Source organism: Schistocerca nitens, chromosome 1 (assembly GCF_023898315.1).
Source record: "Schistocerca nitens isolate TAMUIC-IGC-003100 chromosome 1, iqSchNite1.1, whole genome shotgun sequence".
Lineage (NCBI taxonomy): Eukaryota > Metazoa > Arthropoda > Insecta > Orthoptera > Acrididae > Schistocerca > Schistocerca nitens.
The window spans coordinates 662,320,346-662,334,429 of NC_064614.1; the positions used below are offsets into that span (position 1 = coordinate 662,320,346).

The window sequence follows — 14,084 nt, forward strand, 5'->3', positions numbered from 1 at the left end:
CTTAATACAGAGCCCTGTGGAATGTCATTCTCTTGGGTCTGTGGGGGGCTGACAACAGTGCCAACCTGAACTCTGAACGACCAGTGGGACAGGAGCTGACTAATAAAAATGGGGAGGGGGGAAATGGTACATCCAGGGGCACTGGAGGGGGGGGGGGGCTTTTCCTGGGACTTGTGTTTCTTCTTCTTCTCTTTCATAGGTCAAGGAGGGCAGGGCACAGAGGGAGAGCAGGCTTTTGCAAGACCTGGAAGTGAAAGAGAGTGGGTGACCTTGGGGCACATGGACTGTGGGTCTCATGGCCAAGTTGTGGTAGCAGACTTCCAGCATGGGAGACACCTTGGGGAGGGGTCCAAGGAGGGAGCCCCATTACTGGTGGTTGTTGAGATGGACACTACTCTGGAAGCACCCCCCGGCAGCACTTGAAAGGCAAGGGCATGGGAACCACAGTGGAGGGGAAGAGGAGAGGGGAATGAGACTGGGGTAAGGAGGAGGGAGGAGGGGGGGGGCGGAGGATGTAACAGAGGAAGAGTTAGATGTCATCGACACAGGGTGAAGTCTGTCATATCTCAGATGAGCCTCGTTGTAGAATAAACAATCAAGGGTCTTATACTGCTGTGTATTCTTTCCTTTCTTTTAAAGCAGGCAATCTGTCGAGCATGGAGAGTGACAGTCATGACAATTAACACACACAGAAAACAGGGACTCCCCTCATGGAGGGGATGTACACATTCACCAGACATAGAGTCCACCGCACAATGGGAAGACATAAACCCAAAACGCAAGCACCGAAAACATCTATTTGGTGGTGGAACATGCAGCTTCACGTCACACTGATAACTCATAACCTTGACCTTCTCCAGGAGTGTAACTCCCTCAGATGCCAATCTAAAGATGATGGTGTCGGTGCAACTGTCCTTACAACTTTTCTGGACATTCCGAACAAAATGCTGCTTCGTTCCAGATTGACCTGGAGTTCCTCATCAGCTTGAAGGATGAGACCCCTATGAAAAATGACTCTGAACCATATTCAAAGACTGATGAGGAGTAATGGTCACTGGGACATCACCAAGAGGTCACAAGCACAAAGGACTGCAGATTGGGTAGCAGAAGTAGTTTTGATCATCAGTGAATCCTATGGCATCTTACTGAGAGACTCTACTCTGCCAAACTTGTCTTCAATATTTTCCACAAAAAATAATGGCTTGATAGCAGTGAAAGTGTCCCTGTGAGTCTTGTGAAGACCAGGTAGCAGGGAAAGCGTTTCATCTGAAGCTGGCGAGTCTGGTCCTCCCCCCAGAATGTAGCCAGGGAAGGGAAGGCTGCAGCATTATAAAAAGCAGCATTAAATGATCCATTACCAGCTGAAGAGATGGCTGTAGAAGAATGGCCAGTTTTTTGGAGATTAATATGTTTCATAGGCTTAGCATCCACCTTATTATACCATACATTTTGATCAGGGGCTCTCCTCATGGGTGCCTCTAAGCCATAGCAAGGGCTGTTTGGCACGGCAGCCATTGCCAGGATTTCCAATGTCCCCGAATGACAAGCAATCACTCCTAGGCATACATGAAGAGGCAAAAGGTGTGATCTCATATGTTGTCAGGGGGTTCAGCCAGATGGGTGCACATCGGCTCCACTACACAGACTGGTTACATGTGCTGGTGACCTAGCAGGGTGGAAGGGGCCCACGATGGCTAAGAAAGAGGAGAAGAAGTGGGGGTGGGGGCAGGAATTCACACTGTAGATGCCAGGGAGGTCTTCTTCAAATGGATGACACTAAGGGGAGAAAATTTAGAAGTGGAATTCAAACCCTAATGGAGGAACAAAACGCCAAAAAGGAAGGATGAAAAGTAAAAGGCTAGGGGAATGAAACTGGAAGAAATACAAGAAACCAGGTGGATAGCCAGGTCGACATATCTACATCTACATCTACATGGGTACTCTGCAAAACACATTTAAGTGCCTGGCAGAGGGTTCATTGAACCACCTTCACAATTCTCTATTATCCAATCTCGTATCGGGCGCGAAAAGAACAAATACCTATATCTTATGGTGATCATTTCTCCCTATGTAGGTCAGTGTCAACAAAATATTTTTGCATTTGGAGGAGAAAGTTGGTGATTGGAATTTCTTGAGAAGATTTTGTTGCAACGACAAATGCCTTTCTTTTAATGATGTCCAGCCCAAATCCTGTATCATTTCAGTGACACTCTTTCCATATTCCGTGATAATACAAAACATGCTGCCATTCTTTCAACTTTTCCAATGTACTCCATCAGTCCTATGTAGTAAGCGTCCCGCACTGTGCAGCAATTTTCTAAAACAGGACGGACAAACGTAGTGTAGGCAGTCTCCTCAGTAGATCTGTTACATTTTCTAAGTGTTCTGCCAATAAAAAGAAACCTTTGGTTAGCCTTCCCCACAACATTTTCTTTGTGTTCCTTCCAATTTGAGTTGTTCATAATTGTAATTCGTAGGTATTTAGTTGAATTTACGGCCTTTAGATTTGACTGATTTATCGACATAAGTAAGAACACAGAGAGAGGGGATGGAGGGGGCATAGGGAAAGGAAAAAGGACAGGAAGGAAGGGGCATGGGGAAGGAAATGCAGCGCGAGAAGGAAGAACTGGTGGGCTGCAGTAGCTTGGGGCCCTGTGAGTGCCCTGCATGAATTCACAAAAAAAAAACTGTGACACCCCTGGGGGGAGAAGTCTCTTGTTTTGCGTATTTTCACAAGAGTCAGGAACTATTACTGTCTGTGATTTATTTTTTTATAATTTGTGTTTAATAAAATGTGTATTGTTAAAGAAGCAAACTTACAGGAGGTGGATTATTACAAGATCAGCTGTAAAATCGAATGTTTGTGTATGGAAACATTTTTTGCAGAAAGGGTCTTACCAGTAACGTGAAATGTACATGTACATTAGAATATCTCTTAGGTCACTAAATAGTGTGCCTCTGTAGAGTGTAATCCTGCCTGCTGTGATACTTGTAATAGAATATTAAAATGTTGTACGTGGTTGAAAGGAGCTTCCCCTCCCTTGAGCTAACTTGTAAACAGCCATTTACTTGACATATTTCCTGGCAGACTTGAATGTGTAGTAGCATCACCCATCTATTCACAAACCCATCTGTACACCAAGTTAAAGTAAGCATATCACTTATAACTGAAAAACCATTTCATACCTTTCAGTGACTTGTTAACAATGACTAAACAAAGGCAGACAAAATGCAACAGAAGATGTACAGCCACACACTAAGCTGACAGTTTCACTAGCTTTTGGTGTCAGGTGTTCCTTTGTCCACTGAAAGAGAGAAGAAATGTGCTTCTTTGTCCATCAAAAGAGAGAGAAAAGGGTTAAGAGGAATTGGAGCATCACTGTGAAAGTTTTGAGAATTTCTAAGGTTGTCGCTTGTGGTCGCAGTTCCAAGAAACATATACAGTAGCAGCATCCAGAATAACCATTGATGCAGTTTCCACAATTTTGTCATTTTTTGAATTAGTTGGTAAACACATTTATTGGAAAAATTAAATACAAGTTTAACATATAGTAATTGAAGCAGTCTCTCTTCTTTTACAGAAAAACCAGTTTCTTGGACGTCTCAACATGTGAGTGAACTGTATGAATGCGCAAGTTGTTTCACTTTTTCACGGATTGAAATTTGCAACCATCATATCAGTGATCATAATTTGTATGCTGTTTGCCAGGTAGGGTATATTAAATAATATGTTCTTTCGATTCATTTCTGATATGTGCAAAGTGATTTTACTGTGTTTCATTAATTATGGAAATAATAATATTTTATATATGAATGAGTTTATCTGTTGAGTATACTGTGCTTTGGAATAGAAGTCACAGTGGATTTAAGCCTCCTGTAATCCACATTTATCTGTACTGACACTAGTGCATTCTATTTTCAAATAGAAGTGACATTAGATTTAAGCATAATGTTTCTATTATAGTGTAGCTATAATATGGAACATTAGAAGCCAGAATTCACAACGTGATTCAACCTTGGAAAACACAAGTTGTTAACAGTGTTTCACTGAGCTGGTGTTACAAATATGCATAAAGACAAGATGGCTTACATGTTAAGCTGGAGTATAAAGAACCTGTATGATTTATGATCTAAATCAAGCATTGAATATATTGCAATAAAATATATGGCACTGGAAAGAAGAAAAGCCACAGTGATATCGAAGTCATTAGAGACAGACCACTGCTTCAGTTGGATAAGTATGAGGAAGATGTAGTATCTATAGTCCTGTTGCAAATAACAAAGTACACATAACAGTGACTGAGCACTGGAGAGTATGCTCACACATGGAGAGAAACAATGGGGGAAAACATTTCAGACCAAGTTCAGTAACAAGCAATTTCATCATGACAAATCACTGAACAGTCCTAATTGTCATCTACAGTCTTCATGGAATGCAAATGATGTGAGAAAGAGTGACTGCTGCTGATGTGTAGCCAATTTGACCAGTGGTGTCACTAGCAGCAAACAATGTAGGCACTATTGTTTCATTCTTTTGCTTGTGGCACGAAATGGGAACTCTGCTTATGTGATGGATTGGCGTAAGTGGACATGCTGCCACATCTTGCCCCCACCCCCTACGGGTAGTTGACACTGCAGGCGTCAATAGTAAAAGCCAGAAGCCCAAGTGAGTGGGCCTCTTACTGGACAGGGATTGGTATGGCCAATGAGGCAATGAGATCCACCCAGGCGGCTCCACAGCAGAGGCAGCAGTGTAGCTGCATATTGATGACATTCTTCTCCATTGGCTTGTTGGTGTTCAATGAGGCATTGCTGTCTCCAGCCCAGAGGGGTGCATGGCAGGAAGTGACTTGGACAGTGTCGAGTCAGGCACAGGAATGGCGCCACACATAGCAGCGATGTGAAAACTGCAGCCCATGCAGGAGGGCAGCTTCCAGGTGATCTTCAGCAAACAGTGGCAAAGGACTCAGTGCGGCTGCTGGCTGCACACCCAAGTTGTCAAAGCCCAACAGCTCCTCAAGCAAAAGCACCCCTACAGCACTCAGCCCGTAGAATGGAGCGGCCTTTGCAGGCAGGCTCCCTGCCAACATCTGCTGTTATTGTGGGTGCAGTGGATTTGCATCTCACAGAGGACACAGCTAGTTTTGTTGGCAAGGGAGTGACATACCACCAATGCCCATGGTGAACATTTGCTGACCGTGTGTTGCTCACACTATTGCCAGTGCCAATTCAGGTCAACCAAAAATATATGCATTTCGCAAAAGGCGGAAGCATACCTCAAGCCATGGGACAGGGCAGAGCAAGTGCAGCAGAGCACAGGGCTGTCAGCCATGGAAGATCTCCACTGGGCTTCTGCCATGTAGTGGTGTGGTCTTGTAGGTGCTGAGAAACAGGACAATGCTAGGTCTGCTAAGCACTTTTTTAACTGCATCTTACAGATGCATAACATACGCTGCAGCTCCCCATTACGATACCAGTGAAATGGGGTGGACATGAATTGGGCAGTACCATAGCAGGCTCAGAAATATTGAAATTACATTGATGTGAACTGCAGGCTATTATCGAAGACAATCATCCAGGGCAATCCTTCGGGCACACAGACCTGGGTAAGAGACCACACTGTAGCCTTTGTAGTTGTGGAGCATATGCATGGGACATGTGGGGAAATGGACAGTGTGTTAACTGCTGCCAACCACAGAAATGACAGAAGGGGATGCAAAGTCAATGTGAATGCAGTTCCATTGCTGATGTGATGTTGGCTGTGGAGTGAAAGTTCTTGGTAGTATCACCTGCTATTCGGCTTGCTATTTGCATTTATGGACAGTCCTCTCAATCTCCAAGTTGATGCCAAACCAGTAGAGAAAACACAGTGCAAGGACCTTCATATGCAACATACCCCAGTGGCCATGGTGTAAGTGAGCAAGAATGGGACCGGAGATACAAGAAGCCCAGAGTTGTCTGATTTGGTACTAAGGAGAAGAGTGCTGTTGACTACCACCAGCAGATGACAGAGGAGGAAAGAGCTACTGAGCAAACTAGACTCCATGGTGGGCACTTGCATAGGCCAACCATTGCACACAAAATCAACCACTTGTTGGAGCCTGGGATCTTGACGGATGGCCTACATGACATGATGAGTTGTCACAGGAAGCTTATCCACAGTGTACTGCAAGTGAGGATTGATCTGGAAATGACAACTTTAGCTTCTTCAAAGGCTGGGTTGGATCGTACAGCTGACAATGGTAAAGATGGATGGATGGATGGATGGTGTACATGATGACTAAAGGCTTGTTTTTATCCGAGACTAAGTGAGTTGAGTGGCTGTCAACATTTTGGAGTCATAGGGAGAGGCTGTTCAGTGTTTCTGTGAGCTAAGACAACTCAAAGCCCATATTAAGAAGCATCAATTGCCAGAACAAGATGTTTGCTTGGTGTGAAGATATTGAGGTACTGCAATGACTTTAGCGACACCTTTATGTGGGCAGACACTCTGTTGCAGGGTGCTCATCAAACATAAGAAACATCCTTTTTTTTCACAACTCATTCAACATATGAGTTATGTCCACTGTGTTAGGAAGAAATTTTGAATAAAACTGACTTTGTCCAGAAATGATTGGAGTTCCTTCAGGTTATGCAGTTTAGGGAGGTTATTGATTGTTGCTATATGGTTCTTCATAGGATTGATGCCATCCTTCAAAAGAAGGTGGCCAAAATATTTAGTTTCTGTCTGAAGAACTTTTAGTTTTGCAGACTGCATATAAGGCCTGGCAATTGCAATAATATGAAGGTTAGTAATATGTTGTTGCCATGAGGAATCCTTGACAATGATGTTATCAAGATGGTTTGCTCAGTATTAACTGTTCCAAAAATCTCTAGAAAGCGGTGCGTGCACTTGCAGTGCCAAACAACAGGTGTGTATAATGGTACAACCCAAAGGGCGTGTTGATGATTGAGGATTGAGAGCGGAAGTTGCAGGTGTGCCTCTGCCAAGTCAGTTTTTGACAAACACTTACCATCTGCCAGATGCTTGAGTATTTCTTCTGGGTAGGAAATGTGGTAGATATCCACCACTGACTGGATGTTAATGGTAGACTTAAAATTCTTGCACAATCAAAGTTCCCCCATAGGCTTTCAGATAACAACCAGAGAAAGAGCCCACTGTTTCTAAGGAACAGCTTCAACAATACCCAGGCCAACCACCTACCGAGCGAGGTGGCGCAGTGGTTAGCACACTGGACTCGCATTCGGGAGGACGACGGTTCAATCCCGTCTCCGGCCGTCCTGATTTAGGTTTTCCGTGATTTCCCTAAATCGTTTCAGGCAAATGCCGGGATGGTTCCTTTGGAAGGGCACGGCCGATTTCCGTCCCCATCCTTCCCTCACCCGAGCTTGCGCTCCGTCTCTAATGACCTCGTTGTCGACGGGACGTTAAACACTAATCTCCTCCCCCTCCTCCTCCAACCACCTACCCAATTGTTCCTAACCACTGGCCCCCAGAACAAACAGAATAGGCTGAGCTTGACAAATTTGGGGACAGCTGTTGGTTTAAGGGTGATGAGTGCCTCGTAGTCCTTCATGTGGGCCTTGTAGCCCTTTACAGCACCCAGTACAGGTGTAAACAAGACCCGGTCTCATGGCAGATGTCATCTAACGCCTAGAATGGTATGGAGTCAGAAATAAGATGCAGAGCATTCTGAATTTGACATCTGAAAACAGTGAGTCCATCAAGACCAAAATATGTTTTCAGATATCACACTTATGGTGGCCAGAATATGCGACTGCCCACACAACATGCTCATACTCAACATTGATTGTGAACTGGCCTTGAACAAGAATCAGCTGATTGCTGTAACTGATCAAATGATGAACAGTGGAGGGGAGAGAATGGTGACCCCAGTACTGATCAGAAAATGGAATGGCTGTTTCCAAATTTGCAGTGTAATATAAATCTTGCTGGGAACTCTGGGCTCCTAGATGAGCACCAGTATTGCACTATGAACCTCCAAGTACTCCATGACCAAGGACTCGCCATGTGGGAAGACATGACAGACAAACACCACATGGCTTTGTTTATGGCAAGTGGCACACCACACACACCAATGTGGGTATCGACAATGGATGTTTGTTTGGAAACAATCAGGATATCAGAGAAAACTATGTTGGGAAGAGCCACAATCCCACAGTGAATGGTGCAAACAGAAGGAAACAGCAAGGGTGTTTGATGAATTATACTGTTGCTGTGGTACCTAACACATCGCTGCTGCTCCCACTATGTCCACAACCTGTTTAGTTGCAGTCTGTGACACTTTGAACACCTGAGTGAGAGTTAGGATCTTCTTGCTGTGGGGTCATGCAAACATAATGCCTCCCAATGCATCTCTTTGTCTGGAGCAGAACAGGCAATGATGTTGCATATCAGAGAGTCAGCATAGTACTTAACAATGAGCACACCTAAATCTGCACTTCTGACTTAACCTTGGACATCGGCTTCCCATGCCAGATATAAAAGCCCAGTTTCTGTTGTCATAGTGAATGTCCATTTGGGTTCAAAATGGTTCAAATGGCTCTGAGCACTATGGGACTTAACATCTGAGGTCATCAGTCCCCTAGAACTTGGAACTACTTAAACCTAACTAACCTAAGGACATCACATACATCCATGCCCGAGGCAGGATTCGACCCTGCGACCGTAGCAGTCACGCGGTTCTGGACTGAAGCGCCTAGATCCGCTCAGCCACCGCGGCTGGCCTGTCCATTTGGGAAGTCACATTGTGGATTTGCTTATGGTAATAATCATTGAGCAACTCACACATTTCAGAAAATGACAATACCTCAAGGTCTGTTGGTAGAGTGAGTTTGTGAAGCAAATGAAGTGTTTCATACTCAGTGCAAGACAAGAAAGTTGTATCCTCTACCTGAAATGGCACATAATCTGCTGCAAATGCCACTTGTACAGGTCTCCTTCTTCCTTCACCTCTTGGAATGATGAAGAAGGTGGGGCATTGGTGATTGTCCCAAGGGTAGATGCAGAAGGACTGTGGCACTCTGCAAAGACGCAAGCAACTGACAGAGCATGCTATTGTCACCATTCAAGTTGCTGCTGTTGTAACAACTGAACCAATGCCAGATCCAGTGTACTTATGTAACATGCCCGAAACAAAATGACCTTATCACCAGAAACTGTAGTACATACAGTCTTATTGCATATTAAAAAAGTACACAGTGAATATAACTGCAGTGATTGAGCACCAGAGACTACACACACATGGACAGAAACAGTGGGAAAAACAGTCCGAGCCAAGTCTGGTAACAAGCAAGCTCATTATAACATATCACTGAACAATCCTAACTGGCACGTAGAACCTTTACAGAGTGTGAAAAATGTCAGAGAGGGCAGGCCATATTACTGGTGTGCGGCCATCCCTGCTCAGCCAGTGTTTGTGCTCGTAGCAAGTGATGCAGACAGACCTTTTGTTTTGTTCTCTCACTAGTGGCACTACATGTGAACTCTGTGGGTGTGATGGCTGCAGCATAAGTGGGTGCACCACAGAAGAAAACCAGTATTGCCTTTACTGAAGGGACTATCTCAGCACTTTTCAGAAGTCATTCAGGATAGCAGGGCAAATCTGTATCAAGTTATTTGGCTGGCGATTGGAAAGCCAATCCTCTCATATATAAGTTAAGTGTATTAACTATTGTTTTGTGTTCAATATGTCTTGCAGCCTTTGTGTAGTTGATAAATGACATTATGAAGAAGAACAGGCCTGTCGGAGTGGCCGAGCGGCTCTAGGCGCTTCAGTCTGGAACCGTGCGACTGCTATGGTCGTAGGTTCAAATCCTGCCTTGGGCATGGATGTGTGTGATGTCCTTAGGTTAATTAGGTTTAAGTAGTTTTAAGTTCTAGGGGACTTTTGAAGAAGGACATGGCTGCTTGCTTCTTATATTTGTATTTCTCTGGACTATTATTGAGGTACACACTCATTGTAAGTAATCATACATTTTATTTTTATGCCTTAATAGAATTTTTATGGAAAGTTCTGATAATTTAATCTGCTTTCCAGCAGGTCTTCGTATTGGTGTGAATGAGGCTAATTGTGTTTTATAATACAGCATGAATAGCCTCATTCATAGCAAAATGATGATGTACATAGCACAATTAACCTCATTCATACCAATATGAGGACATTCTGGAAAACAGATAAAATTAAAAGACCGTCTCCATAAACATATGCAAAAATCTATGTAAGCATAGAACTGAAAGACAAGACCACCAACGACGAGTAGTAGCCTTATACCAGTCTGGACAAATAAAAATATAGAAAGCGAGCAGCATTATCATTGTCTATGTATAAAAATAAGGCCATTTATTAACTGTTGTGCCACTTCACTTTGAATGGCTTTGGGAAATCTGAAGAAGTCTTTGACCTCCTGGTGAGGATGATCTATTGATGAAAGTTGGTGGTTGTATGGATATAACTCAACAACTCATCTCAAATGACCAAGACTGTTTGTGAGGTTACTGCTCTCTCTCTCTCTCTCTCTCAGCTGCCCAACACACAGTATGGTGGCATGTGCAGCATTGCTGTCAAGCATTGTATACAGAGGAGGATGGGCAGGAGCACACATCTATGCATTATGCTATTCAAGTAGCTATACATTGTACAACATGTACATTATCCAAAAAATTTTTTTAACATGGTTTATGTTGACAGATGTAAAAAAAATAAATAAATAAATAAAAATAAAAAATAAAAAAATAAAAAAAAGATGTTCCATTCCCTACTTAACCTCTTAGATGTTGAGTCATTTTTACTTTCTAAAGTAACTTGTGTTTTTTCTCATTATCTCCATAACAAAATCATTGAAATTGCTTCAGCAGTTTAGTCATGAAAATGGAACAGACAGAGTTACTTTCGCATTTATAATATTAGTATTGATGATAAAACTTTAAATTACAATATGTTTTTTGGTGATCCAATTTTCATGAAATAAAGCCTATATGTTGCCCCCCTAAGATATGTTCAATTTACTCATTAAAACCCCATGAAAATTCTTCTAGTGGTTTCTGAGATTAGTGAGTTCAGATGGTTGTGATGGTGTTAGATTAACCTGTAAATCATATCTTTATGTCTGTGATCTGATTTTGATGAAGTAAAGCCTGAAATTGCCATAAGCTACACCAGAGTTGCCTGTGAATACCCTATGAAAATTTGTCTAGTAGTTTTGGAGATAAGCATTTTCAGACAGACAGACATGACGGTTCTACATAAAATTTAAGTCTTTATATACTGTTTTTCCATAATTTAATTTTAATGAAATAAAACCTATACAGTGCCTCAAGCTATGCTCAAGTTAACTGTGAAGCCAGTGAAAATTTGCCGTGTAGTTTTAGAGATTAGCGTGATCAGACAGAAGACATGAGGATTTTACAGTTTTATTGTTAGTATAGGTACAGGGTGACAATTATTGAACTATATGGGAAAAAATGTAAATTAGTTACAAATTACAGTGTAAACACACTTGATTCAACATGTAAACATCACTGCAGATATTCAGATTTAGGTTATGATATGTTCGATATGCCTGCCATCCTTGGGGATTATGTGGCATAGACAAATAGTGAAATTCTTCATGACCCACTGAAGTGTCAGAACATCAGTGCTGTCAATGACATACTGTGTTGCTGTTTTCAGCTCAGCAGTGGTTTTGGCATTATTGCTGTACATCTTGTTGTTAATATAACCCCACAAAAAGGAGTCTCATGTATTCAGATCTGGAGAATATGGCAGCCAATAAAGGCCCATGTCAGTGGCCTCTGGGTACCCCAGAGCCAGAATGTGGTCCCAAAAGTGTTCCTCCAGGACATCAAACACTCTCCTGCTTCAGTGGGATGAAGCGCTGTCTTGCATGAACCACATCTTGTGGGAATCAGGGCCATATTGGATAATGGGGATGAAATCATCTTCCAAAACCTTCACATACCTTTCAGTTGTCAACGTGCCATCAAGGTATATTGCACAGATTATTCTGTGACTGGACATTGCACACTACACAGTCACCTGTTGAGGGTGAAGAGACTTCTTTATCATGAAATGTGGATTCTCAGATCCCCAAATGAGCCAGTTTTGCATACTGACAAACCCTTCCAAATGAAAGTGGGTTTTGTTGCTAAACCAAACCATATTCAAATCAAAGTACTGTTCGTCAGTTCTGTGAACAGTAGTGTTGGTGAAACACAACCTCTGTTCCATGGCCATGGGACTGAATGGCTGATGGGTTTGAATTTTGTATGGGTAGAGATGCGGATCTTCAATGGCAATTTGTTGCAGTGTCTCCCAGTTGATTCACACCAGTTGTGCAGCTCATCTTATCAATTTCTTGGGGCCAGTTTGAAACACAGCATGTGTCTTCTTGATGTTTCCAGGCATTTTCACCATCTTTGGATGACCAACACATTCATCACAAACACTACCCATTCTGTCAAACTTGCAAATGAAATTCTTGATTGTTAGCACATTTGTACCAATTGTCTTCAGCTTGAACTCACTCACAAAATTCCTCTGAGCCACAGTTGGGCTGTTATTGCTCACATAGTAGGTCTTCATAAGACATACATACTCAGTTGAGCTGTGCCATGACATTATCACGTGCAAATGACTGACAACAAGGTCCATGTGCATGTGCAGACTAATTCTGAGCATGCCCCATGGCCAACCATGCAGTTTGAACATCCTAACACAAACTGTTCAGAAGTTATGACGCTTTTATTTCAAATAGTTCAATAATTGCCATGCTTTATCAAAGTGGATCAGATATTTCAGTGGTGGTTAGAATGAAGTGAAGGCTGGAAATAATATTAAACAGCAATATATTCTCCAATCAGATTGTGATACACGTGCATGGTGCTGCTAACAAGCATTTACAGTTTAGGGAAAGAATTCATTGCAGAGTTCTTGCCATACATATAAAGCAAATCAATTATACCACAAAGTAAATGATGTACAGCATTTTCAAACAGCAGCTTTCCTAAGGCTTCAGAATAACAAAATTGATCTGGAACCAGGCACCTGCTTCACTTATCCCTCCAGCCATAAGAAGGAATAAACAGCGGCATTCACAAGATACTGGGTAAAGTTACTAGAAAGCTATTGACAATTTGATAGATTACAACTATATACCAGACAATGACTCAGGTTTATATATTTACCTTTGATAGCAGCCACTCCCCATTCTTTGAAAGTATCTATTTCTAGAGCAGAAGTTGGAAACTGTAGGAATGAATGCTAGCAGATTGATATCACAAAGTTGTGAGGAATGCTTAGATGACTCAGTTGATGAGGCATTACCTGTGAATGCAAAGATTCTCGTGAAATCTCTGCCTGATACACAAATTGATCTGTAAGAGGTCTTAATATCAGCAAACATTATATTATGAGAGAAGTTTTAATCCAACGTTATTGTGATTTCATACTTTTTGAACTGATTGTATTGTTGTGATTCTTCAGTTTCTCCTGGCGTATTTGTCTCTCAAACAGTCCACGGGTATACTGCCGGTTCATAGTGTCCAACGGACACAATATTTCGGCAATCAGACATGTCGCCATCATCAGGTGCACTGATCAACTGAGCTCCTGAGGGTGGGCAGGCGATTTAAATCCCCTCCCCCGGCGGGCCGCTCTCTCTGCTGTCCGCGCCCGCGCCTGTGCGCCAGCGGTCATGAAGACGCAGGCGTCAAAATCTGTCATAGCATCGATGTGCTTGCTACGTCTGCCCTGGTCGCCAGTTCGTACTTCTTGCTGAGAGTCTTCTTAATTACATTCAATGCCGGGTCCCTAGCATTGCTGAGATTGTAGCAGCAATCTCGGTTGTATTGTTGTTGCAATGCAGATACACATTACGTGCCACCCAAATAATGACACACTGTATAATTTTTTAACAAAAATTTTAATTGCAAAATTGAAAAAAGCGTTTTTCCATCACTAGTTCACTTCTTTAATCCTTGTATTTAACCTCATTTGACTTGAATCAGTGTTCAACAATATTATAGGCTTACTGAGAAATTCATTGAGCAGTTGCTGGTTATA

General features: G+C 42.5%; 1 protein-coding gene across 3 annotated transcripts in view; it reads left to right on the forward strand.

Annotated features, from left to right (window-relative positions):
* The window catches only part of LOC126259175 (divergent protein kinase domain 2A), a 99,096-nt gene that overhangs the window by 58,127 nt on the left and 26,885 nt on the right, over positions 1-14,084 (forward strand). For all 3 annotated transcript variants that reach the window (XM_049955763.1, XM_049955746.1, XM_049955755.1), the window contains one exon: positions 3,582-3,709. In XM_049955763.1, coding sequence (XP_049811720.1) covers positions 3,582-3,709 — 128 coding nt within the window. The remainder of the gene's footprint in view (positions 1-3,581; positions 3,710-14,084) is intronic.